The sequence below is a fragment of the Lathamus discolor genome, chromosome 1, assembly GCF_037157495.1.
Source record: "Lathamus discolor isolate bLatDis1 chromosome 1, bLatDis1.hap1, whole genome shotgun sequence".
Classification (NCBI taxonomy): Eukaryota; Metazoa; Chordata; class Aves; order Psittaciformes; family Psittacidae; genus Lathamus; species Lathamus discolor.
Window position 1 is genome coordinate 131,263,297 of NC_088884.1, and position 26,826 is coordinate 131,290,122.

At 38.3% G+C, this 26,826-nt stretch overlaps 2 protein-coding genes across 7 annotated transcripts in view; one reads left to right on the top strand and one right to left on the bottom strand.

Moving 5' to 3' along the window:
- PRIMPOL (primase and DNA directed polymerase) overlaps positions 1 to 14,366 on the top strand; it is a 15,579-nt gene extending 1,213 nt beyond the window's left edge. The window contains exons 2-13 of one of the 3 annotated variants that reach the window (XM_065695443.1): positions 2,747 to 2,931; positions 3,956 to 4,047; positions 5,005 to 5,146; positions 5,853 to 6,000; positions 7,414 to 7,704; positions 9,354 to 9,516; positions 10,658 to 10,755; positions 11,158 to 11,244; positions 11,323 to 11,431; positions 12,463 to 12,545; positions 12,629 to 12,675; positions 13,696 to 14,366. In XM_065695443.1, the coding sequence (XP_065551515.1) occupies positions 2,747 to 2,931; positions 3,956 to 4,047; positions 5,005 to 5,146; positions 5,853 to 6,000; positions 7,414 to 7,704; positions 9,354 to 9,516; positions 10,658 to 10,755; positions 11,158 to 11,244; positions 11,323 to 11,431; positions 12,463 to 12,545; positions 12,629 to 12,675; positions 13,696 to 13,983 (1,733 nt within the window). In that variant the 3' untranslated portion in view covers positions 13,984 to 14,366. Of the gene's footprint in view, positions 1 to 2,746; positions 2,932 to 3,955; positions 4,048 to 5,004; positions 5,147 to 5,852; positions 6,001 to 7,413; positions 7,705 to 9,353; positions 9,517 to 10,657; positions 10,756 to 11,157; positions 11,245 to 11,322; positions 11,432 to 12,462; positions 12,546 to 12,628; positions 12,676 to 13,629 lie in introns of those variants that run through there. The other 2 variants (XM_065695452.1, XM_065695462.1) reach the window with 2 other exon arrangements.
- On the bottom strand, positions 10,978 to 26,826 carry CENPU (centromere protein U). Of its 4 annotated transcripts, none has more exons than XM_065695496.1 (13): positions 26,560 to 26,744; positions 26,261 to 26,399; positions 25,120 to 25,234; positions 23,658 to 23,763; positions 22,698 to 22,788; positions 21,522 to 21,594; positions 20,369 to 20,486; positions 19,898 to 19,976; positions 18,762 to 18,809; positions 16,918 to 16,979; positions 15,526 to 15,682; positions 14,658 to 14,827; positions 10,978 to 10,993 (listed from the first exon to the last, which is right to left on the bottom strand). In XM_065695496.1, exons 2-12 carry the CDS (start codon positions 26,309 to 26,311, stop codon positions 14,690 to 14,692), a joined length of 1,038 nt encoding a protein of 345 aa, XP_065551568.1. In that variant the 5' UTR covers positions 26,312 to 26,399; positions 26,560 to 26,744; the 3' UTR covers positions 10,978 to 10,993; positions 14,658 to 14,689. The 4 variants fall into 4 exon arrangements, with proteins under 4 accessions (XP_065551568.1, XP_065551558.1, XP_065551551.1 ...); XM_065695486.1 differs by lacking the exon at positions 10,978 to 10,993 and adding an exon at positions 13,429 to 13,688; XM_065695479.1 differs by lacking the exons at positions 10,978 to 10,993; positions 26,560 to 26,744 and adding an exon at positions 26,751 to 26,826 and having other exon boundaries at positions 14,312 to 14,827.

Below are 26,826 nucleotides of genomic sequence, written 5' to 3' on the forward strand. Positions count from 1 at the left end.
CCACTCAGCCTTACACAACAGCTCTCTGAGGCTGAGGTTTTAGCTTCCTTATCAGCTTTCAGGTCAGTTAGTTTCATATTTGTACATTGACCTTTGATTGCAGGATCAGAGTAAATTTAACATGAGAAACTTAAGTTTTCCAGCTTCTCCCAGCAGGCACTAGCCTACTTTTTGAGGTCTCATCACCAGGTGTAATATCCTGCATTTTGCACAAAATTCCTCAAATCTGGATTATAGAAGCTACTTCTATCAGAAGCCCAAGGTGAAAATTTGATGCTCCTTATTGTTGAGGGAAGATGAGTAGTACATTTCAGTATGCCACAGTTTAGCTCATCATAACTAAGCTAACTTTCACTAACATTAAGGAATTTAGCACTGGGGAGAGTTATTTAATATATTATTCTAAGGCTGAAATCTGTAGCTGATGTTGCATCATACACACTGGCCAAGACACCAATGTAATCATGTTATTTTGAGTAGCAGTTGACTAGCGTGTTTAAGCTTCATTTCTCAGCAGCTGTGGATGGTGTGTTTTGTCATAATCATTACAGATTTTTTAGCATAGGTTGTTTGGGTTTTTTGGTGTGTGTGTGTGTGTGTGTTTTCTGTGGTGTTGTTTTTCTTACTACAATGCAGGGACACATACGATGAAATGATGCATTTGTCTTTCCCCCGTAGCATGAGGGAGCAGATAATGATTTCTGAAATGGAAAGTCCATCTGTCTAAAAAAACCCAAACAACCAAAAAACCCCCCTGGCATCTAAGGTATCAAAACACAAGATGTCTGCTGACACCATCACTTCTTCCCTCAAAAATGGAAAATGAAATAACAAGTTCTTTAAGTAATCTCCCAGGAGACACATTTTCCCAGGCTCTTTATGCGAATATCCTGCTGAGTCAGAAACACTGAAGTCCAAATGTGTCAGTGATGGCATTTCTTTCTGGCAAGTAAAATGAAAATAAGGACTCCCCTTACTTCTGGTGGGACAGAAGAGAGGAGGATGAAGTAGGAATTTCCCAGTAAACTCAGAAGGCTACTTTGTGTTCCACTTAGTCTGTAAGGGTAAACTGCACATGCTCTAAATACATGTATTAGGTATAGATGAAGTTGCCTTGGAAAGGTATATTGGGCTGCTGAGAATCTGAGAGTGTTTGGACTGCAAGAACAGTGGTAGATCTCAGTTTAAGGTAGGGGCTACCAGCCTTCTCCCAGGTTCAGCTATCCACTCAGCTATGTGTCTGCAAAAATACATCCTGATTTAACTAAGAAATTTAAAATGAATAGAGAATTATGGAAATTCTCCTTCGTTTCCCTTCCTTTTAATGGCCACCATGTGGGAAAGTCTTTTGCACCCAATTAATTTACAGCAGAGCCAACAGCATAAAAATGAAACTGAGGGTTCTGCTAGCACTTATGAGAATTGCTGATTAATGTCTATAATTTCATTTTTCATTCCCAAAGAAGAAACTAATTGCATGAAAAGGAAGTGGAGGAAATTCATGGGTCAGGAGACTGGCAAGGTCTGCAGAGATAATATGTTTGAGCCCAGTTAGAAAAAAAACATTCTGTTACTTAGACTTGACATAGGCACTAAAATATCAAAACAGACAAGCTTAGATGTGCAGTGGTGAGAAATGTAGGAACCTTTACTGTGGAAAACTCAAAGGGGCATTCAGAGGATGTGAAATTTGAGCTTCAGGGCCCACAAAAATATTTAAATACTCAAACTCATCTTGTATATTCAGCTTGTTAAACATTTGAATTCTTTTGAGCAGGGTCAGTGTCATGTTTGTCTCATTTCTATCTTTCATTGCAACTGTGAAGTTGTTACAAGAACCAAGTAGTTATTGCAGGGCAAAACTAAAAGATACCCCTTCATCTTTGTTACTTCTTGCCCCTCTTTCTGTTTCACAGTTTCTTAGCAATGCTCTTTACCAATTTGCAAGTGTTCAGAGGGTCAATAAATTTTCCAGAAAAAAAAATTCAAGTTAATTAAACTTGCAAATAATTATATGTATGCTAGTCTTGTGTTTATGCTTTCCTACATTACTTCGTAACGTTTGGATTACTTGTGGAACTAGAAGTTGACAGGTTGCAAGATAGCAAGCACTACTGCATCAGGCGCTATTTCTTGAAAGGAGATAAGATTGCTACCTTAAATTTGCAAGAAAGTACATGAGATTTTAAGCAGTATTACTGGTGAATAGCAAAGTTTGGCAGTGGAGAATGGAGCCCTCATTTTGGATTTCACATCTTTTACTTTGAGATACAGTGCTCAGAGCTGGAGTCAGATACCTTAATTTTTCTCAGAATCTCAAGTGCTGTGCTACTTATACAAATTAATTATCTCATTTGTCTTTCCAACCATTAATCAGAAATAATAGTATTTTTTCACTCTTTACTGATGCTGTGTGGCTGGTTAACACAGTTTGTGTATTTTTTTGAGAAGGAATGTAATACTATTCTGTAACAAAAAAGAAGCTTCCTACACCTTCCCTTATTGTCTACTCTGCTGTTTATCTTTGATAGTACTAATATGGAGATCTCTTACTTCTAAAACTGTGTGGAAAGATTTAATGTTAAAGTGAATATCAAGCAAGATTGGGAGTTGATTTGGAATATTGGCTACTCTCAATAAATAATGTTCAACAAAACTAGAATTCAAAGCTGTGATAAGTACAGGATATATTAAAAGAGTCGCAGACAGAAATTGATAGCTATTTGACTATTTGTTATTGCTTCAGGACAAATGAAGAGAAGCTGGGAAGAAAGACTGAAGAAAATAGAAGAACTAGCGTCTTACTATGAAAGTAACCCTCTTCCTCCAGTTTATAAACCAAGACTGTCCGAACCCTTTCTGCCATCCCCTGTTTGGAAAATATTTTGTCGTCAGGCTGATGCTTTCAATTATGTAAAAACCTGCAAAGAGGTATATTATTTGTTTGGTAAATGTCTCTGTTCTTTAGGTACTTTCTAGGTTGAGCTTCACTTAAAAGCCTGTTTGGCAATAAGTTCTTCCTCAGATTGCAAGATCTTTTTTTTTCCCTTCTTCCCAGTCCTGAAACAGCAAGTAGTTTTATTGTCTTTGTAAGAGATCATACTACACTGGAGGTGCCTCTGAGAAGTAGTATTCTAATATGCAGATTGGTATGTGATGTTAACCTCTAGCTGTAAAAGTGCTTTCGGTAACGTTCTAGTGATTTGTTCCTTCTGAAGATGAACAAGCTATCAGGGTTGGCAGGAGAATGGGAAAGTAGTGAGAGTTGAGTAAGCAGAAAGAAGAGTTAAAAACTGAGAAAGAAGAAGAGATAATCAGGAAGCAGAGACAGAAAAAACTGTACAACTCTGCAGTGGCATCGGAGTAGCAAGTTCAGTGATAAGAAGTAGGGAGCCAAAATGAATGTTAAGCAAAACACATCTTCTGTTTTCAGTTTAATGTTTTTCAAATTGGTTGCTGCTTTTAAAGAAAGTACCTGGGCTTTCTTCACACTTTTTCAGCTGTTTAAGTGATCCTGACAGTCTGCTTTCCAAAAGGCACTCTCACTGGCTTGGCAATAGTTTTTTTGTGTTTTGCATTTTTGTATTTAAATAATATAAAGTCTAAAGAATAATTTTCTATAAAGGCATATGCTGCCATCACGTCCGTGAGGCTGTTCCTTTCAGGACATTGTTCTTCCTTCTGTTCGATGCACTTGCCACTGATCAGAAAGAAAGAAGATTTTACAGAGAAAACAGAGCAAAGAAAAGCTTCACATTTTTGCTTATGTAACTGAAATCAGAATTATATTCTTGATTAAAATGAGATGCTAGTTGACTTGAAAAAAGGATAAATGATCTACTTATAGTTTCCTAGTATCTGCTAACCTTTGAACAAATAAATTAATAGGAAATTGTGAAAATTTTTAACTGGTTCTTTGAATTAAAAAAAAACTTCAATATTTTTACTTTTAAAGTGCGTTCATGTATTTGCCTTGGAAAAGAGCACACAAAGTGGACCAAGGTTTTACCTTGTGACCTCATACAAAGAACTTTGGTTTTATTACAGGTGAGTACTTGAAAAGGTGTCCTAGATGTTACTATAAGATAGCAGTGTAGTGGTTACACTGTTACCCAGTAATAGCTCTTACTGGATAGCCATCCTCCCTAGCCATCTGCTGCTCTGACAGAGCTGTAATGGGTAGCAGAGGTTTCATCTTGGCCATGGGGAAAAATTCATAAGGACAAACCAATCTATTCTCTACTGGGTTTGAACTTTCTTTCAAGATGCAGACTGCAATTATTCCCTGTGTATTAAGGGCTATGTCTAATGAACTTAAATCTAATAGCAGTAGATTTGCTTTTGCTGTCAGGGAATCATGCCAGCATGTGACACAAACATATTTCTATGATTAGTCATACTTTCATTTAAATGGGCATTAATATAAATGGTAGTTACCGGTTTGTGGGTTTGTGTTTGTGTTCAGTAGTTTCAAGTATTGGCAATTCAATTATATGCTAAACTTTTTTTTCCTTTTATTTGTTTTACAATAAAACATTTGGTTATGAAGTAAAAGAAATCTAAGAGTCAATTTTTATATGAAAAGTGAGCTTTTTTTTTCTCTATTTAAAATTAGATTAATTTTCAATTTAGGTGGAAATAAAGTCTGTGTAATCTCAGTGATAACTTACCAAGTTTTATTTTTGAGTTTTAAGGGTTTTTTTCTGTCATTCCTAAAGGCCTCAACAGCATTTCTTTTGACAGTATGTATGGTAAGGCCTGGGGGGCATGGGGAGGAGAATACAAATTAAATTCTAGGCCAGACAAATGTCTTTGTTGAAACTTGATGCTGAAGTTAGTTACAATTTTTTTCAAAGGATTATAGGGTTGCTACGTTGGTTCTTTTTTAATATGGGTGATGATAGCCTGAAAAATGAAAGAATGCTGTGGGATCCTTGTTTGCAACTGATACGTATGTGTAAGGTTTATCTTGCGAGGTTGTGATTTGCTTTTGTTTTTCCTTAGCAAAGGTTATAAAACAAGTCTTATGCACTGCTATGAAGTAATTCCTGAAAAAGATCCTTGCAAACTTTATTTTGATTTGGAGTTCTACAAACCAGCAAATCCTGATGCAGATGGCAAGAGTATGGTTGCAAAGTTAATTGAGGTAAATTGGAGCAAAGTCATGTTGTAGATTATTATGAATTCATTCCTGAGTTAATATGAAACCAAAGTATTCACCACTTCATCTTCATTATTCTTTAGCAAAATGAAAAGGTATTGTAGACCTAGTGGTTATCTTTAATTAAGTAAAATGTACTGTTTTAGTGAAAGCAAAGGCTCTCTTTAAGCAAAAGTGAAAAATAGAGAATGATATTTGTTGGAATGCTTGTATTCACTGTACAATGCTGTACAGGTTTACTGATACAAGCTTGCTCTTGCAGATTGTTTTATGTGCTCTGCCACTTCAAAGATGTAAAACTGAATTAATGTTTTAAGTATTTTTCAGAGTAGCATTGATAAAAGTTTCATTCATATACTCCTCTGCTCATTTATTTTGCCAGCTGATACAGTCCTATATCATATTCAGTCATATATATGAGCCACTAAATTAGACTTTGACCTGAAAAACTGAAAATCTCCTCAGCTTATCACTGTTAGTATATTTAGTGACTTGTTTATTTCAGCAAATACAGTCTATGTCAAATTTGGTTAAAATTTGCTATGAGTTATGAGCTAGTTTGAATTAATCGTATGCTCAAAATGAGAAAAAGTGGGAGAAAAGATGTAGAGTCTGCATTTGTGTTAGGTTTTATAGATGCTACTGTTAAAAATGCTAGAGAAAATAGCATAATTAATGTTTGTAATTTCAGCTTGTCAGCGAAAAATTAAAAGAACTTTATGGTGTAAATTGTTCAGCCAAAGATGTCTTGAATTTAGATTCCAGTACTGATGAAAAATTTAGTCGACACTTAATATTTCTATCCCAAAAAGCTGTATTTAAGGATAATACTCATGTTGGTAAGTGTGTTCTTTTCTCTTACACCTAGAAATAACAAGTGAGGTTTTGACTTTGTACAGTACCTTCTCACATTTGAATACTTAATGGAATTATATGTGGAAACAAATACCTATTCCCAGCAGAAATTACTAACGATTTCTATTTCATTAAGCCTCATGATTTCTCAACTCGTCTTCTACTTACTTTTTCTATAATTAGCATTTGTGGTTGCTTACAATACTGGCTGCCAGCCCTGAGCGGACACAGAGCAGTTATTTCCTATGTGACACTGTGGTAACAGCTACAAACCCCAAAGATTAAATGGGATTACTGCAATTTTTAGTTCAAAAGTGTGGTCTTTAACTCCTCTGCCACTATAAAACTCTTAAATAATACATGGTTAATAAATAATTTGGTATGACAGCAATTTTAACCCGTGATCTTGTTAAGTAAACTGTATTAGTCTGTTCTTTCAGTAAATGCTTGAACTGTTCATTCTGGCCCATTAGTTAAGTGTTATGTGTCTCCACTGTGATGTGACTTTGTCATGTTTACTGTCAGGCTTAAAATAGAGAGATTGTGTGTTCATGTTCTGTCTTTGCCTTTACTGTAGTAAAAACCTAAAAAGGCAGGTAACTTCATAAAGTAATTTCCTGGAATCTATAGGAAAATATACAAAATCTGACAGATTTTGACTAATATTAAACTTAAAAGGGGTAATATATTTTTTAGACACATTGAAGTGTTGTCTTTTTTTTAAATTAATCATTGTGTTCTATCTAATAAATATTTAAGATTAGTTAGTGGTATTTATGTGGGATAAACTAGGATATGGACTGCCACATCTTGGATTATATTGTTTCATAAGCATTTAATGTCAGGAGACATGCACAAAGTGCATAGGCTTAAAATTAAATATGATTAAAACCATTTAGTATATAATTGGAATTAGTTACTAGTTAAAGTTTAAATACAGGGACTGAGTTCATAGCTCATGTGAGAAAGTATAAGAGATACTGTAGAGATCAATGAATTTACATATAAAAATACAAAATACTGTCAGTGGTCAAAAGTGGCAAGCCACCTTGCTTCTTAGGTCTCTCCATTCTCAGTAGTAAAACTGCAAAGGGGAAGATTGTGGCTGTATGCTACAATTGATACAGGCACAATTGTTTATTTTCTTACATTTAACAAAGTTTAGTAAACTTCTTGCCAAGCATGGGTTTGTCAGTCATGACCCAGAGCTGTTTTGTACTCTGGGCTGGTCAAAGATGTCATTTTTTCCTTTTAAATCCAGAAGGTGGGAAAAGAGACCCCCAACTCCAACCACTTCCAGCTTGGCTGTTTTGCAAAATGTTTGCACAGGAACTGTTGTTCTTTCTCGACTATTAAATGATGTTACTTGCGTTGAGGTTTTCCTGTTTGTTTTTAAGGTAACTTTGTGAGGAGGATTCTGCAGCCTGCCATAAGGTTAATAGGGAGCAACGCTGCTGCTGTGATTCCAGAAGAAGGAGCAGGACATGTTTTCCAGTGTTCTGCAGAAGGAGTTGGATCAGATGGCTCTCTTACAAACCTCACAGCTGTTGGAGATGCCTCCAAAGACTGCCCAGCCACTGCTCACAAAACAAAGGATACGGAAACATCATACCAGGGAGAAAATTTGGAATTTTCCTTTCTAATAGTAAATGATAAAGCTGGCAACAAGCAACTTCTTGTAGATCTAGGTAAGTGTAAGAAGTGCTTTTAAACCTCTTTGGGATGTTACAGAAGTTGCAAAAACAGATGTTCCTTAATCTTTGATTACGGACAGTAGGAACAGCAGTGTTGATATTGTTGTCCCTTCAGTCAGAATTTAAGCCAAATACAACATATGCTGAAACTGTAATCATAAATGCTGTACTTAAATTACTCTTAAATTCTGGTCCATGGAATTTCTTCAATTATTATATTTAACTCTTTTGTTCTGAAGTTTGAAGAAACTCTTGCCACACGAGACTCTAATTTTGTTCCTAAGTACTTGGTGCTCTTAGCTGGATTAGAAGAGGATAGCATCTACATTGCATTTTTGTCCTTTCAGTTGAATTAGAAGCTGCTTCATTATGGAAGGTGTGGCCTTCTGTATTGTTCTTTGTGTATGCATTGATCCTTCCTCCCCTCTTTGGAATGGCAGTTGTTAAGATTTTAAAGACAGAAGAATAGAAATGAGGGGTTGGGCACTTCATGGCCCCGCTGGGTTTCATCTGTTCATGGTATTAAAATGTTAAAAATCTCCAGGAGGACAACGCCCACAGTCAAACTGAAGTTTGAAAGTTGCACCCTTCTCCATCCCTGTGTCTGGTGTCTCTGCTGTTTGCCTTGGCTTAATGAAATGGAAAGAGGTTAGCACGCATTGGCACAGCAGTGTGTTATGTACTTGAGGACTTCACCTTGCTTTTTTTCTCAGATTTCTCTGAAAACCCCTCTTTCCTTCAAATCCTTCTCATGGAATTCGGGATCATTTTTATTGCTGGCCTCTTCAGTATGTCTGTTGAAACGTAATTACAAAGTTAGCCTTATAAGTAGGCTTCTCCATTACTGAGTCAGAAAGATTACTTAGTACCTACTGTTCAGGATTCCTCCAAGCATATTAGTGAATGGAAATTACAGAAAACCAAATAGTTCAGTGCATGATCTTTTAAGAATTTGGTGTTAGTCTCCCCAAATTAACCATCCTCAGCATTTGTTACAAACATTACCTCAAAACTGGAAAGCGAAAATCAAATTAGCTGCAGTGATAGAAAGCTATGTGACATTCTTGTTGAACGAGTTCTTTAAGCTCTTTTATCTTCATGAAAATTAAATGCAACCCACAAAGAAAGCTCCCATCTCCTAAATAAATCATAGACAGATCAGGCAGTGTTTAAGATAGATGTCCATTTTTTTTGTGGTTTGAGATTGGAATCAAATTTTCCTGATAAATACTTCAGACAAGTGGTGTCTGGTCCACAGAAAACAAAGTTTGATGAGTCCTTTCTGATTAAAATAATTGTGCAGCTTTTTATTCTCAGTTGCATTTCACAAAGTTAGCATGAAAGCACTCATTTCTTACACTGAAGGGAAGCTTTTAGGAATGAGAATGTCAGAATGATTAAAACGCCTATGTAGGGGTCTTGAGTGTTTGTCTTAATTCTTCGGTAACGTAAAAGATGTACCTGTGTGCGTGATCTCACTGTGTTGCATTTCTTCTATGGGATGTGAGCTGAAGTTAGTAATAGTTTTTGTCCATTTGTTAGACCCTTAGCAGAGTCTCAGGGAAAGGATTTCATTTACAAGTGCTCAGTATCTTAAACCCTAGCCAGCATTGTTATGTTAAGAAATATCTGGTTTCCTGTAGGAGTTTACACAAAGAATAGAAATTTCCGGATGTATAAATCGTCAAAAGCAGGAAAAGACGTGATTCTGAAGATAGCAGAGGATAATAAATTTGTCCCTAAGTGTGAACAGAATGTCTCCATGGAAGAAGCGTATTTTCTTTCCTCCTTGGTCTGCAACGTTAGGTAATTGTTTCATTCTAGTGGAATTTAAGTATTTTTAAACATGTATTTTAGTGATTTTTCTCCTGTGGCAGTTGTGAATAATTACTATCAATGGGCAGTTATTCCATGGACATTGTTACAGGGTAATGTAGAAGTTTCCAGTAGAATTCCTTTTTCTCGAGACTCTTTAAATGTTTGAAGAACACTACAGAACGCGTGGTTTAGTTTCTGAGTTGTGCCTTATCTCTCTATACACACATGCTGAAATGTTAACTACAGTTAATTTTGGTTGGATTCTGTATAGTTTTGAGAGGAAAATGTTGATTTCTACTCAATTAAACAGTAAATATTGTCTTAAGTCTGATAAAAAAAAATAAAAAGGATTTTTGTACATGTTTATTTCCATACCAGATTGCCCTTTTGGTACAGATACCTCCTTAGGCTGGGTACTGGTACATACAATAATCAAGTTTTCTGTATCTAAACCTCTGATATATCTTAACCTGTATTGATGGTACATTAAGATGATCCTAGTCATTACTGCAGCAGAAAGCAGGAAGTACTCCATACAGCTGTATGGTATTGTGTATAATATTTTTATTAAAAACAGGTATTTGTTGTGACTGAAGTTTTCATATCCTGAAATGTTTGCTAGCCCATAGCCCGGTAGCATAAATGGTGTCATGGGTTCAGATCACAGGCATCAGCTGAGTCTGTCATAAATATGTATGAGAACTTCTGTGGTGTTGAATTTAGTCTTGTCTGATCATCTCCCTTCCAGCTAGTAATATGACAAGGAAAAGTAGTTCATTGTAAAGAGAAAAATCATCTGAGACCTTTCAAAGTGTGTATATATATATATATTGTATCTAGAGCAAATACTGCTGCATGAGGGTGGACCAGCAGTCTTTAAATGAAAGAAGTGCCACAGGGATAGGGAAAGGTTACAGACAGGGTTACAGACAGCCTCACAGGCTGCCTGAGGCTGCCAGGGACCTCTGGAAGTCAGTTGGTCCAGCCACCTGCTCCTTCAGGGATGCCTAGAGCCAGTAGCCTTGGACTATGTTATGTCATGGCATACTATGGTACATTACAGTATGTTACACCATACCATGTTGTGCTGTAAGAATCAGAGATTTTCCTTTTATTCTCTTTTCTTCAGGGTGAGGGATGACACAAAAGTTCTGTCATCTGGCCTTTCAGAGGAGGAGGGGAACGTGTCTGCGGTTTTGAGCAGTCAAAATACCAGAAGCAGTAGAGGTACTCCAAGCCTTTTCTACTCTTTCACGGGATACACTGTGACTGACACACCTGATAAACTCCAGGAGGGCTTTCCTTCAGCAGGCTTTCTGCAGGAGGCAGCATGCAGCTGCACTGACGGATGCTGTGCAGCACATGAATGCCAGCCGCTGAACCTCCCCTCAATGAGCTTCCATGGCGGCCATGCTTTGTCCCCTTTCCCCCAGCTCCTTGGGGGTGTCAGCAGCAGTTTAAAGATCTACAGGGAAATAACAGTGGATTTATCCTGTTTTTATTTAGGGAATTGGTGTGATTCATGTACATTTTCTGTTTGTGGTCTATACAATGTGTAGCAGTGTTACAGTTGCATATGGCAATGGCAAAACCAGTAACTGGGCATATATGTGGCCTTTGTTTTAACAGATTCCATGGATGGTTATCAGGATTCACCATATCCAGAAATCGATTGTTTTGTTCGTTCTTTGGTTAATAAAGATGGGGTACAAGGAGGTAAAGACCATTTTGCTATTTACAAATGAGTATTCTGCAGCAGTATTTTACAATAATTTCCTTTTTAATTTCCCCCAGGAATACGGCGATGGAATTATTTCTCTCCAGATGAAATACTTGTGTATGATATTTCTGGTTACCGGTGGTGTGCAAATATTGGAAGAGCTCACAAAAGTAACAACATAATGTACGTTTTGTAACTATTCACTGCAAAACAGTTTTATTGTCCTGCTCAACTGTTATTCTGTAATAATGCTGAAAAACTATTATGGATAGAATTGGCAGCTGCTACAATTTCTGTGCTGTTTCTTTGTGAGGATACTATGCTTTTAAAAATCACCCAACCAAAACCCTCAGTGTACTTTGTGATAACTGAACTTGTATTTCTAATATTTCTATGAAGTAATCTTCATGCTATTTAAAATATGTGCCTGAAGATGCTCACATACAAGGCAGAGTATATTAAAGCTGTTAAGTGGTACTGTGCTTTGATGCTGCTTAGCAAGGAGGCTGAGCAGTCGTAAGTAAGACAAAGAAAACAGAACACTTTAAAATTCATTACATTGCATCTTAACTTACGTTATTAAAAGGACAAGGGTAACTCCTGCCCCCATGTCAGTCAAGGTGTGTTTTGCTGGTCGCTCTACAAGGACTCGGACTTCTTACAGATTAGCAAAAGAAATCTTGCAAAGTCAGGTTTTTCAGATGACATTATAATTGCAATATATAATCAGTGGAAATATTTTAACTTGAAAATAATTTTATATAACATTTAAAATAACTGCAAGGAATGTGTTTTGGAGAAACAAGGGTATAAAAAAACCCGTCCGCAGCCACTGTGCTAGATGAACTTGGTGTTTCTAAAGCACAGCTGAAAAAGCCAGGTTGTCTAATCAGTTGACAGAAAATAGTGCTTTTATCTGGCTTTTATAATGAAATTAACAGGAGCAGTCACAAGACCTTGCCTTACACTTAGGTCCCATATACTAATCTTACTGTAATGACTTTTTCTTCCAAGCTTTATGTTAAGAAACCTGAAGTTTATTCTAAAAAATTAGGGCCTGTACAAAACAAGTATGCAGTAAGCATGTCAGAGAATGAAAAGCAATATCCATAGATGGGGACAAATGAAACCTGTTTTTTTAGTGTTAGTTTCCTTCTCTCTGCATTCACTTAAATTAAGTAGTGTTACTAAAAAATAAATTGCTTCATTTTTAGGATACTGGTAGATCTAAAGAAGGAAGTCTGGTATCAGAAGTGTCATGATCCAGTCTGCAGAGAAAAGAACTTCAAATCACAAAGTATGTATTCTGTGATTTCAAAGCAATTATACTTAATACTTTTTGGAATGCTAACTTTAATTCATGCCATGTATTTGATTTAGGTTTTCCATTACCACCGAGGATCTGTCTCCCATTTCTTTTCAAACAGGTATGTTTTTGTCCTGTCAATATGCTACAGTTCTTGTGAATAAAGCTGTCTCTGGAGCTTACTGGAAATCCCTGCTAGTAGAGCTTGTTGAGCTCCTTACAGTAGTTACACTGGTACAGAACAGCACCCCAGAGCAGCTGTACTGGTGGGGTAGCTCCATATATTCATTTTTAAGCTCTCCAACAGGAGATCCAGTACAAAACCTGTCAGCACAGATAAAGCTGCATTACCTTTACACACTGAGTTACTGCAATAGCCTGCCTTCCCCTGGGACTAAAGACTTTTTTGTTTTGGTCTGAGCAGTAGTTCCCATTGCATAAACCACAAGAGCAGTCCAGGTGCAGAATGGAGAAACTGCCTGCATTAAGCTCTGCTGTGCACTTTTGACTTCATGCTGGGCCAGCTAAAATAGAAGTGCTCCCGGACCACTTGAGTCAGAGCCAAATTTAAGTCAGTGACGCTCAAATTTGAAGTCCACTTAACTCCATTTTAGTGTATTAAAGCAGTTATATTTACCCACACAGGAAGAATATTTAAACCAACCGAATACTGCACCTGGATTCTAAACCCTTAATATAGTAATTTTTCCACTGAGGAGGCAGTAAGAGTTGGCATCTCTGCAACTTTTAAATTTCACACGCTTAAATTTCATACTGCAGAATGCCACATCAAGCTCTACTGAAGCAGATCATCAATAGCTGTTAATATTATTTCACAGAAAGTCCCAACAAAATCTTTAAACAGACACTAAAATTGGTTTTAACCTTGTATTATTTTAAGAAGTTGTATTCAGACTACTTGTAGTTTGCTAGAAAAACAGCGTATTTCTGTTCCTATTAAAATAGGCTTCTACTGGTTAATGCGATTATAAATCGGTGTACTGGAACATCTGTCTTGTTGGCCAGCTTTCTGTAGTATCCATTAGATGTGACAGTACGAGTTTCAAACTTTCAGGTCAGAGCAGTTAAAGATATGAAGACCATTTTCATATGTAGTAAGTAGGATTCTTGTTTCTAAAAGGAAGAAGAGTGTGAAAGCAGGAACATAGAAGTAAAGCCCCATTCTGATGTGTCAGACTTGTCAAATACCTCAGTATCTGTAGAAAAAAGCTTGTCTCAAGGCTTCCCATTGTCAGACAGCGAGTGGGACAATGCAGGCGATGATGCCTGTTTCCTAGAAGCTACTGAAGATGTGGAACTAGCTGAAGCTGCAAATGACAGTCTGAATTATGCCATGGAAGAAATCCCTGATGAAATTCTTTTGGAAGCTTTAAGGAAACAGGACACCTGCAATAAAGAAAGCAACTAACCACTGACTTGGCTAGCAGACTGCTAGCAGGGAAGTTTGCCTCTTGCATGCCTTCTGTGACAGATACTGTGATATAGTTCAAAAGCGCTTTTGCAGAGCTGTAAGACAAAGAACTGAGTAATTGCCAACAACCAAGTGCCCTCTCAACTGGATGGTCTTCAACAGGCACGAGGAGATAATGGAAGACTATATGATGGCTGAAGAGTACTGGACTGAAAACTTGTGATGAACGCTACCCCAAGTTTAGCGCTTTTAACACTCTCTGCTGTGTGGTTTCTGTTTTATTAGTTGTATGTCCAAGTTCTACTGACAAACCAAGGCAGATGTCTTTACTTGCAGAAATGGAAATTATTTATTTTAAATAAACAAACCTTTTTATTAAATTTGTATCTGTCTTCTCTTTAAAAAATGCATACTGCTTTCAAGATCACATTACTTTAATAGCCCAAGATTAAAACCCAACAGTGTTCACAGAGCACAGAATTTTACTACTTTAACTGGATACCTGTTTCATTAATTTCACTGCCATCATGAGTACATTCTCACACGGACTATTTAACTATAGAAAGAGAAAACCTCTGGTTAAGTCACTGATTTCTTTTAAACACTCGAAGCAACATAGAGCAGCAATGATTAAACAAGCTTTAAGCACTGACCATTGTAATAACTGTTACCTGCAAGTGTCAAAAAGTCTGTTAAAAAACACTTAATGTTTCTCTGGTAACTTCTCTCTTTGTACAGCCAGAGCCTCTTCCAGTTTCACATTAATATTCTGAAAGTGTTTTTCTGCTCCTAGAATTCTCCGTGACTCCACCAGAAGAGCAGGGAGGCTGGAAGTTCCATACTGTTGATAAGGAGATAAAATTACAAGGCAATCTTTTTAACTCTCGGAAGAATCGCTTACAGATCTGTATTTATTTTTCCTCTATCTGAAATGGTGCTTTTTGAAAGGTGATTTTTGAAAGTGTAGAACAGCCAACATTAGAGAGGCTTCTGAAATGGGAGGATCTCCCTTACACAGGCAGGCATTGAGCGCTGTCAACAGAAAACACCACACCAAGTCATGAGCCATGGTGACAGGAGTGCCAAGACTACATGAGAAGTGACTGTCTGTAATTAAACACCCTACAGAACACACATGTAAGTACCAGAGCATTCCCCACCTTTGATCAGTAACAACAAAAGGAATTGATTACTTGTCTCTCACTGTTAATCATTCTTTGATTTCTATAGAAAATGTTAAAACCTGAGGACAGCTGCTATGCTGCTGTGTCCTTTGAATTCCTGGACACAGACATCAAGGTAGCAGAATCCTCTGCAATACTTCCGTTTCTAACACGGGGCCAAAAAGCCTGAGTGAGATACCCCACAGTACAGTCGCAGCAGTCATCCTCAAGTTGCTCCCACGAAGACAATTAACAAAATACTGCTACTTATTGTAAGCTAAACATTCAACAGACATGCCCGTCCGTCTAGGAAAGAAAAAAGGGCAGGAGGGCTAATCCAGAACGGTTCAGGAACACACACAAAATATGTACTTACAACCACTTTTTCTGTTGGATTTTCTTCTCTATAATCCAAACAGTCTTGCTGTAGTTCTTTTAAATCAGTAAGTAATTCAGTTGCTTGCCTCAAGGCAGATTGCCTTTCCTGTAGCTCAGCATATTCTGTTTGTAGGCGTATCAGTTGTGGCTCAGCTCTGAAAAAGAGCAAGGCTTTGATTATTACATCTGCATGTTTATTTCATGAGTAATTTATGAACATACTTCCTCTGACGAAGATTTCAGGGAAAGGTTGGTCAAAATACAAAACATAGGTTAGTGTAACATACTGTTTAACTAGAACAACCAGCATAGTCTTTAAATGAGAGCAAGAGGCCAAATCCACACAAGACACAAACCTTTTTCCCAAATCTCATTTTTGAATCTGGCAATATAGCCACTCTCTCTGAAGCACTTGAGGTTTTTTCAAGTGAAGTTTCTAAAGTACCTGGTGTTCCACACACACACCTGCTTGCAGGCTGAGGTGTTTTGTTGGGTGCTTATGCTGAAGCATACTCAGGAGCCCCCAAGTACATGCACCTCTGCTGAAGTAAAGGGGAAGGCTCAATCCATTAAAACTGCACTCCCCAAGCAACAGCAGCAGTCATTTAACAGTGTTGCAGCAAGAAAGCTTTCTTCAGATGATCAAAGGAATAAAAGGCAACAAATAAAAGATGCAAAGACAGTGTCAGCCTGTGAGGGGGTTCAAACCCTGAGGGATGCCTTTAATGTGTTCCTCAAGTGAAGTTTATCCATAGCACTCCAAAGAAAACAAAGACAGACTTTCGTGGCCATAGAGAAAGGGGTTTTAATCTGCCTTTGTGGATCCAAGGCCATGGTTCCCCCCAGAGTTGACTTACAGTGTGTGCGTTACAGACAGCTTTGGTATAAACCTTGCCACAACTAACAAACAGGTTATGTGGCAGTCCAGTGGTTCTTCCAAAGAACTTTTGTGTTGCGCATCTGGATGATACTTAAGATTAATGCCGAGTTAGAGAAGTGGAATTGTGTGGCCACGTGAGATGGAAGCAAATCATGTAGCCAGAGGCATCCCTGCCAAATTGCAGAGGTGAAACACATTCTCCCAGCTCAAAACCAAAACCCAGCCCTCAGTATCACCTTTGTAAATTTATAATTCAAATTGTAATGTTTGTGTTTTTCTTATGAATATAGGGTCTGAAATACCATCCCAGTAACCGGTTACCGAAGGGAACTTGCGGGAATGACTATCCTGAGTTGTATCCTGAGCTTTTGCAAAAACAAAGCAATCGAAGAGTATAGAGTTTCATCAAAATAATATGAAAGAACAAAAAACCCGTTACTTTCACTTCTGGGTTACAAAACAGCAGACTTCTTAAGTTCTTCAGGCTATTCCTGGGCCGCAGAAACATACCCAAATTGCTCTTGTCCAAGTTGAAACAGTTGCTGCCTTTTCTTTCTTATGTCTGTTAATACCTGAAGTAAACAGAGAGAAAAATCTTTGAAATGGTGTTGTAACTTCAAAGGCAAATAACTCCAATTTCGTTGACTTTTTTCCTTTGAAGTTTTATGCTTCTGATTCTGGGTGCGGAAGGTTCCCAGATACCAAACCTTATAAACTGCCATACTTTACATTTGTATTTTAAACACTTCCAAGCTCTTTAAAACGTCAAACTCTCATCTGCATCCAAAATTTCTCATAAGGAACAATTTCTCTTAAGGCATACGAAAGGAGTTTGTGACATTTTGAACCCAAAGATTACCGACTCTACCAAGGTTTTGTTTGTTTCTGTCTTAAAAATGCAGACTAATACGAATGCATGGCTGCCATAAGTAAGGCACTAAGCATAGTTAAGCTTTCATTAATACAACATCCAACTTCAACCAAAACAAATCATAAATGTAAATTTAGCAACTAAAAATCTGATTTTAAAGAGATGTACAAGAGGCAAAATAATGTTAACTCTGAGTGGCTGTGAATGCCAGATGTATATTAAGGTTTTCATTTTATATGCCCAGTAGTTTACCATATCACCTCAAGCTAGCTAGACTTTAGCACATTAGTTGCTACCTCCCAGAATAAGCTTTTTGTTGACTTTACTTGTTAAAAACTATTTTGTCACTGAAAAGTTGGCACAAGATGTTAATCTGGGCAGAAAACCTCCAACAGACAGTGCTCAACCTGCTGTGGTAAGGCAGTCACCTCTCTCCTGACAAAACCACTGCAACCTTTCTCTGCTCTGACACTAGTTCTTCCTCATGTCGTCGCTCCCCCGTTACATGTTCAGTCAGTTCCTATTCGCTCTGAATGAACAGAGGAACTGCCTTCCTCTGAACATCTGTATTTCTTGGAGGTTAGCTCTCAATATTTAATTTGCTCTCCAGAGGTTTCACCATAATTTCATGAATTATTCATGAAAAAGAATAACTCTCAATCATAGACACCTCTTTTTACACCAGTATAGCAGTATACGTATGGAGTTTCCAATCCATTGTATTTACTCAGATCTTTTCCAAAAAGCCTCTGGTGGTTCTGTCATGGTTTAAGCCCAGCGGGAACTAAGTACCACACCTGAGCCACTTGCTCACTCCACCCTCTGCCCCAGCGGGATGGGGAGGAGAATTGGAAAAAAGGTAAAACCCATGGGCTGAGCAAGGACAGTTCAATGATTTGTTATTAATAATAAATATAATAGGAAATAAAGAGAGAGAAGAAGGAATAAACACCTCCCCCCTCCCAAAAAAACCCCAAGTGATGTACAACACAACCGCCCACTACCACCTAACCAATACCCACCCCGACCTGAGCAGTGATCTGGGCCTTCCGGGTAACTGCCCCCAGTTTATACAGTTTATACACTGGGCATGACGTGCTGTGGTATGGAATACCTCTTTGGCTAGTTTGGGTCAGGTGTCCTGTCTCTGCTTCCTCCTGGCTTCCCCTCCTCCTTGGCAGAGCATGAGACTGGGAAGTCCTTGATCAGAGCAAGTGCTACTGAGCAACAACTAAAACACTGGTGCGTTATCAGGATTGTTCTCAGTCTAAAGCCAAAACACAGCAGTGCACCAGCTACTAGGCAGAAAATCAACTCTGTCCCAGGTGAAACCAGGATAGGTTCCATATCCTCTATTTCTGCAATTGATTCTGTAGTACAGTAAACTGCTTTGGTGAATTATTTTATTCCTTCTGCCCAACTTCTCAAAATTTCAGCGCCCATCTCTGTATGCTGTACAATCTAGCGATAGATATGTATTTACCTTGGCATTTTTTTTCTTCATATTCTGTAATTCCTGGACTTCCACTATCTACAGAGGAAAAGAAAAATTACAGACTGACTATGGATCTTTATTTCACCTTTATCCTCCCAAAAACACAGTTGCAAGAACTACTTTGAAATGACATAAAAAGGTGGTTAAAAAACCCCAGCACTGTTTCAAATTAAGATTACAAATGTCAGTTATGTATCAATTCTTTCCTCTCCTCACGCCAGAGGAAGACTCATGCACAAAATAAATCATCTTGCACCAGTCAGTGCAAGTAATACTCCTTGTACCAATTAGTGGAGTACTACCTAGCTTAATTTTTCTATAACTTCATATATAATGTGTAAATCTAGCAGTTTTAGAACTTGCTCATTTTAATCAATCACTTGGTAGTTTTAGTACTTATTCATTATACTTGTCACAAGTCTTACGAAGTTCTGAGTTTATTTATTCATGTTTATTAGTGAGAAGAAATGTTAGTCCTCAAAGCTAATCATCTTTTTACAGTTAGGTTCAAAGTGTTAATTAATAAAGGGCAATTTTTCCTGTTAGAGACCTTAGTCAGGCCTCTACATAAGAGTCACTGAGACACAATATAACCGTTAAATCATCAACCTTTTAAAACTAATCTGTGAGCCCAGCGTTTGGCAGAACTGATCAGTCAAATTATGCAGCTCTCCAGTTTTACTACATAATGCTTTATACATGTCAAACAGGATTATTAGGTGCTTCCCTATTCTCAAAAGCTGACAACTTTGCAATGTTCATACAGGCCATGCTGGATGGGGCTTTGAGCAACCTGGTCTAGTGGAAGGTGTCCCTGCCCATAGCAAGGGGGTTGGAACTGGATGATCTTTAAGGTCCCTTCCAACCCAAACCATTCGACTGAATCAGTTGACAGCAGTGCTGTGCCTAAAGGCAATTCTCATAGAAGCCAGCACAGAGGCAGCAAATCACAACCTGCACACAACAAACTGTATTCATAGTATTTATCCTGACTGGAGATTAGAACATGTATCATAAAATAAATATGTAAAGGACAATATAAAACCATAAACATTTTGACTCCAGTGTAATATACATCTCTATAATCGCTACCACAAAATTGATTTTATTTACGATGCACTTACAAGATCAGTGATTTCGTCCTTGAAGGCAGCACAGAAGCTATTGATAGCTTTTCTGCAAATGTCTGATTCTGTGCTTTGTCTGGAGAAGTCAGAGAGACAAAACACAAACCATTTGGTTTAGTAAAGGAGAAATCTCATCCTTGGAGTAATGAATAAAACCCAGAGTTAAGCAGCTAGTAGCACAGGCAACTGTAGGTCTTCCATGTACTAGCAATAGCTTAATTTTCTACATTGAAAAAACATCAGCTGAAATGTGTTGTTCTTATGTTTGGAAAAATATCGAATCCCTAGCGACCACCTCAAGATCACATACAAAAAATATTTGTATCACAGAAACCTAATAATCATTAAAATACCACCGGTATGTAACCATGCAATAGTGCATCCCCTGAAGGACAGCCTATTAGCAAAACGCAGGTAATTTGTTTTTAACACTTTGAGTATTCAGCCATAGGAAAGCAGAATATTTACCTGTAATTCGCTGTTATCTTCTCAAATTCAGTCAGAACAACATCCAGTTCTGTAATATCTCTAGGAGATCTCTTCATCTCTTTGGGACACCAAACCTGTACAGAACATGGACTATCCACTGAAACCACAGAATAAAGACAAATATTGCACGATTCAGGAACACATTATAATATAATAGAAAAGTGATTGTGCTCACTATTAAAATAACCATCCAAAAGTTAGGAATATTGTAACATAAGAGTAACATATCTGTCTTTGGCTGAAAAACTACGATACAGTTATGTGTGAATACTTCAGATTTGGATGATCAATCATAAAGAACTTTCTATTCTTCATCATTTCAAGCAAGTCCAGGAGCACGTTATTAAACCAACTGATAAACTACACAGGGTAGATAGATACAGTTGTTCGTGCTGTAAAAACTATTAGCCTGAGTTTGATCAACCTGCATTACTCAGAAGAATCGTGAGTTGTTATATTTGTATACATTTTGTATTAATACCATCTACGCTTCAAAAAAAACCCTATATACAATTGGGTTTTTTTAACCTTTGCAATAGTGTTATTAACTAATTCCACAAAAAGTTAAACTGTGTTTCTTCACACACTCCCAGATGTAAACCTAGTACTTGAATGTGATGGGATACTGTTCAAAGGAAGCAAGATGACACCTGAGAAAGTTTCTCTCTGCTGAAAAATGCCACTCTTGATGTTCCCTACCTCAAAGGTCTGAGGTACCAACAGCTGTGCCGACACACAAAGTCAGGGGCACTCCAGGTTCTGCCCCACAGCTGGTGCTCCAGGCTTCCAGACTAAGGGATATACTGACGTGTCTTACAGTTCCACATTCATGGGCCAGACTTCACTCCAAAGGGAGCCAAGCTGCGTACGAGTGATGATGCACATCTATGATTTACCCCTAAGAGAGTAAGTCCAGGCAATTGCAGAGATGCAAGCCATGGGAATCTGTGTGGCACACCAGACCCTCAATTTAACCATTGCTAATGAGTGTCTGTTCCAAAACTGAAACTAAACTCTCCCATTTCTAGATGCAGTACGTTGCTACATGCCAGAAACTAAAACCATTGTGTTATGGAAAAGCATTCATCTTGAATAAGAAAAAGCTGTACAGGTGTTTTGAAGTCTACTTTACCAGAAGGATCTGATGTGTTCTCCTCTGAAGGCCGCTTCTTTTTTGCCTGGAATTGAGTAGTATCCTGAGACTTCTGTGATAGAAAAAAGCAGATTAATTTCCAAAAAACCCATAGCTTTACTCACTGAAAATTCTGAGAAATAGCAGTTAGGCAGAACGCAGGAAAGCATTTCCTGACTGAAAGGTCAGTAACATTTACCTAGGCCTATTTCACCACAATCACAGCACAGTGACCACCGTGCTGAAGGACAGCAGCTGCCTGACCACACCAGCCAGCTGACATGTCAGCCACTGCCTGTGCAGCAGGACTAGAAACATCTTAAGGAGCCTAGGGACCCTCGGTTCAGCACAGTCATCACCCAGTATTAACAGTTCTCTGATCAAAAGCACCTGCTCATTTTCCTTTTCACCCACATTCCGTCCAAATCCTTTCTCTACTTTGACTATTTTGTGACACCAGCAGCACTTCTACAGAGTCCTGCATAGGTGCACTTTACTGGTGAAAGACTAACACCTTGTACCGAACTTTAGAACTCACTTTTCAACAATTCCAAGAAATTTCAATACATAAAGAACTTTCAAGCAAACTACTGCATAGCTTTTTTTGTCATAGGCCTACTTTCTCAAGCCTGCAGACAGTTAATTTCCTCTGTGTGCCTGAAAACAAAGTGGGCTAAAAACATTTTACACTAACTGCGGTCTGAGTGTGGAAAAACACAAAAACCGAGTGGGTTTTGTTTCATTCTACTATATATTCAAAATTAATTTTATCACTATTCAATTCTCTCATAGATATGTTTTACTTCAATACTGAACAAGTACAAAGGACTTATATTCCATTTGTGCACCATTCCTTAAGAACATCTATTCCAGATAGAAAAAAAAGTTATTTAAAAGAACATATTCCTGAATGAGCAAGAGAACAGGCTACTGGATCCAGGAACACCAGGCTATTATATTCCCTGTTGACATGATCACTGTAGCTTTAAGCATTTCACTTGGTCGTCTTACAGGAATACCTTGAGAAATAAATTATTTCAGATGTCATTAAGTGCTAAGGCAGTACTAAGAAATGAATGAAAGGTCTTCCTCTTCCCCCAGCCCTCCAATGCAGGCATGGCATGAAGCAAGCTAAAATTAAATTGACTGATAGCACTCATGCAACTTTTTCCGTACCACATTGTCCGAAACGGATTCATCCTCAGAATCGGCTGTGCTGAATTTCCGAACATCACCATCGGACGTTTTTGAGCGAGGTGGTTTTTTACTAGGAAAAGAAAAACATCCACACATAAACCCACTATACACTGAGAAAGCACAATCCATACGTAACCCCACTATACACTGAGAAAGCACAATCTTCAACCACTTACACAACAAAGCCGTGTGTTCTGGGGAACATTTTGTGGCACTATGTCATTTAGTTTGTGTTCCCTAGACTACACAAGAAGTTGCGAATGGCATACAGGGAGCAGAATCTTTATCCCTCAACAGCAACCCTCGTGACAACTTAGAAATCCATTGCTAACTGAGCACTGGGATAGCCATGTTGCATTAAACAGGAACTTCAAAACAGAGGCAGGATTACTAGTGAAGATATTTTAGCAGGAATGGAGAAGGGCTCCTTGGTGGGGGACAGAGTTGGTAATAAAGAAAAATACACATCCCCCCTGCCATACAAACACTGTTATTGTCTTGCCATTTTATTCAAATCAGAATTATTTCAGATTTAAACCAAATTTGATTTAACAAGTGAGGAATACACTAAAATTTGCATTAAAATATTTAAAAATTAATTTTCTTTGTTGCATAGAATTTAACTGGCTTTATTTATTTTTAACTTTTTCTACCTTTTAACTTTAGACACCAGCATTTAGAGAACTAATCAATGCCTCACAGAGGTATTTGAAAAACCTTTCATACTAAAAAAAGATAAATACAGAAAGTACTTAGATCAATGTACTGCTTACAGAAGGCAGACTAGTTTATTCTCACATTTCTTTTCTACATTCCCCAACATTACTTACTGTTTTGTTTCTCATCTGGGAAATTTTAAGTTAAACATGACGTTTTTCCCATTTAATCTGAAAATCAAAAGATTAAATTAAATGCTGGCAATAATTTTTTTCACCAGACCTTCTTTCTGTGTTTTTCCTTTGTGGTTCTGAAACCTGGCCAAGTGACTCGCTTTGTGAATGTTCCTCTCCATAAGCATCCAGAGCAGTACTGTGCAAAGGGTGATCTGTAAAGAACAGAAAATGAGCTGTGTGAAAACTGTTCCCATCTGTCCAGGGAAAGAGCACAGACATGCTAGTGCTGCCTGCCATTAAGTATTTAGTTACAGTATTTATGGTTTGATTGTAATACAAAGGAACTCTTGTTAAAAGCATTCTTTGAGGACTAGGAAAAATACATATATTGTGAAAAGCTTCACAGTTTCTATACTCACCCACTTGCTATTTCTTTACAACCCGAAACCAAAGGTGCAGGAAAGCTCAGTAGGTAAGCATGGCGTACAGCAAGCAAAGTATTTTGCACGGTTTATTTAAAGTCTCTCTTTGTTATGGCACACATCAATCTTCTACACACTTAACTACTTTCTAAATTTTACCTTCTGTTTTTAATATGGATCTTTTTAGCTGCTTTATTAATGTTGTAAGGCAGCAGTTACAGCTGCTACAGAACGTTTGTAAGCGTAGAAATCTTGAAGATAGATACCAAAATACATCAGAACCTCTTTAAGTTCTAATGTTGCTTAAGTTCAAACACTTTAAGTTTTTATTATGTCTGCCATAGTACAACATCTTTTTTCAAGCACATTGCCACAGAAATTTAGTGTTAGCTTACACTGAGCAACCTGTTCTACTGGAAAGTGTCCCTGCCCATGGCAGGGGGCTTGGAACTAGGTGATCTTTAAGGTCTCTTCCAAACCAAACCATTCTATGATTCTATTATCAGTGTTAGTGGGCATTCTTTTCATAGTTCTAATATATGACACAGTAGTGAGAAAAAGAAGAGCATTTAATTTTCCAGCCCTTTTCTCATGACAACACGATTGCTATACTGGTTTCTGTAGCTAATTTTCAGTGCTGTTTCTAGTAGCTGCATGTATATTATCCAGAATTTCCTTGAAGAAACAACCATTACAGCTGAGAAAGCCCTCAGCATTTTCTCTGCAACTTCTAATTACACAGTTTTTCAAATATTTTTATTATTGGCCTTGTAATATAAAAGCTATCCATATTTAATAACTGAGGACTTCACACAGGGATAAATAATTTAAGATATTGATCTTTCATTTTTAAATTTAAGTTCTTACACAACTGCAATGTTCCACTGTGGAAATTCTAATGTTCAGATTATTAAACTTGAAGAGAGTATTTTTCCATAGACTTTACTTGCACATATTACAATATTATTCTTGTTACTTCCTAAATGATAGAAAAGAACACCACTCTCAAAAAGACCATCTGACTCTCCTGCCCATAACCTTCTCCACCGAAGAAACAATACCATTACCTAGGTAAGCATTGAAATATTTTGCCTATCTGGTTGGCTCATGAAAACTGTACATTAAACCATTCAAGTTAATACTGACCAAATGAATCATCGGGCTCCTCAAGCCGATTTACTTGCGGTACCTTCTGTATCATTGAGACATCTGGTTCCTCAAGTGAGGGTAATTTCCGAGGACGGGAGTTGGGTTTCTGTTCCTGGATGGGTAGGAAATTAATAGCTAGTTCATCCAGCTTTTTGAGTATAAAACAGATTAAATATGATAATGAATTTCAAGAATGTTTGACTAGAAATACATTTAACCAGGATCATATTGACTACTGAGCCATGATACAAAGTATCTGAAGTATGTATTTTTTCCTCAGACTATAGGGGGTTTTTTCCTCTAGGAAAACTGATGGTATAAAATTGATGCATTCTACTATTTGATACTATATTGTAGTGTGCACTTTATTTTATAAAACCAAGTGTATAAGCTTAGAAATCTTGTAACAGTCTAACATCTAGTTTCTATGATCTGCAGCCTTTTTTCTGTTCAGGCATTAAAATATTTCTTTTTTCATCTCTGTATTACATAAATTCCCAATTTAATTATTTTCACTTTAAAAACCTGAAAAGCAGTGGTGTAACTTCCTATAGAAAGTGGCCTTTATAAATCTGGGATTGCACAGGCAGTTCTGCAAAGCAGAGGGTAGAGACCAGCACTAGTTTATGAAGCAGCTGTAAATGTGTTGTTAGCACCCAAAGCGTGTGAATGAATTTCATCACTAATGGGCTAACGGGTGTGTGCAAGGACAGGGAATTATAACCAGAAAACACCGGCTTCCTGAGCTTTTAGTTTTACCAGCAGTTAGCAGTGCCCCGCAAGTTTAGTTACGGTACCAAATACAGACCTATCAACTACTTCTTCTATAAGCTGTTCTCTTTAATTTTACAGGACTGCTTTCAAACTTCTGCCCGTTTAAAAGCCAGTGGCCTATTTTGGCTGATGATGTATTAGTCCTAAAGGAAAAAAAAGGTAAAAAAAGGAAAAAAAGGAAAAAAAAAAAAGAAACCCCTCCCATCCCAAACCTGCATGAGCAAGGACTGCAGTGCACAGCTCCCAGCATCCACACAGACCCCTGTATCGATACCCGCGCATCCACCTCAAGAGCCGATGCTGCAGGAGCACTGTGAAGCAAAACACTTGCTGGCTCATTTCTGCTCAAGCCAGGAAAACTTACCTTTGACTTATTGCTGGAACGACTGCTCTTCATTTTCTTTCTTGAGGACATTTCACTATTCAGGATATGCTGCTAAGTATACAACTGAGGGCAGAGCTACTGAACAACTGTCCCCGACACGAATCTGCCGCCTCAACACCTGCGAGAGAACGGGAAATCTGTTAGCCCAGTGCGTTATGCATAACTCACCTGGCAAGTAGAGCTCCCTTCCTTAGGCCAGCCCGACACCCGGGGCAGCACGCCTAAACGAGCAGCAAGGCGTGTTTAAGGAACGCATTAGCGCGTAACGCCGTCCACACCTTCGGTTCTGCCTCCCTAGGGCCGGTCCGCTCCCGCAGAGCGCACCAGGCCCCCGCACCCCGGAGCCCGCCCGCCTCAGGGGCAGGAAATAGCGGCCGGCGGCCACCGCGGGAGCGCGGGCCCGCCCAACCGCCGCCGCGAAGCTCGGCGGGCACGGCCGGCCCTCGCGCGGCCTCCTCAGGGCACGCACCCGCCTCCGGCGCCGCCGCGATTCGAACCGGGCACGCCCCTGGAGGGAAGGGGCGGAGCCAGCACCGGAAGGGGAG

Bases quoted from the DNA above. Each gene is read 5' to 3' on its own strand.
- CENPU (XM_065695496.1), bottom strand. From the start codon at position 26,311: ATGTCCTCAAGAAAGAAAATGAAGAGCAGTCGTTCCAGCAATAAGTCA. The intron at 25,235-26,260 runs GTAAGTTTTCCT...CTACCCATCCAG, and splicing joins GTTCCAGCAATAAGTCAAAG to GAACAGAAACCCAACTCCCG. The intron at 14,828-15,525 runs GTAAGTACATAT...CCTTATCAACAG, and splicing joins ATCCAACAGAAAAAGTGGTT to TATGGAACTTCCAGCCTCCC.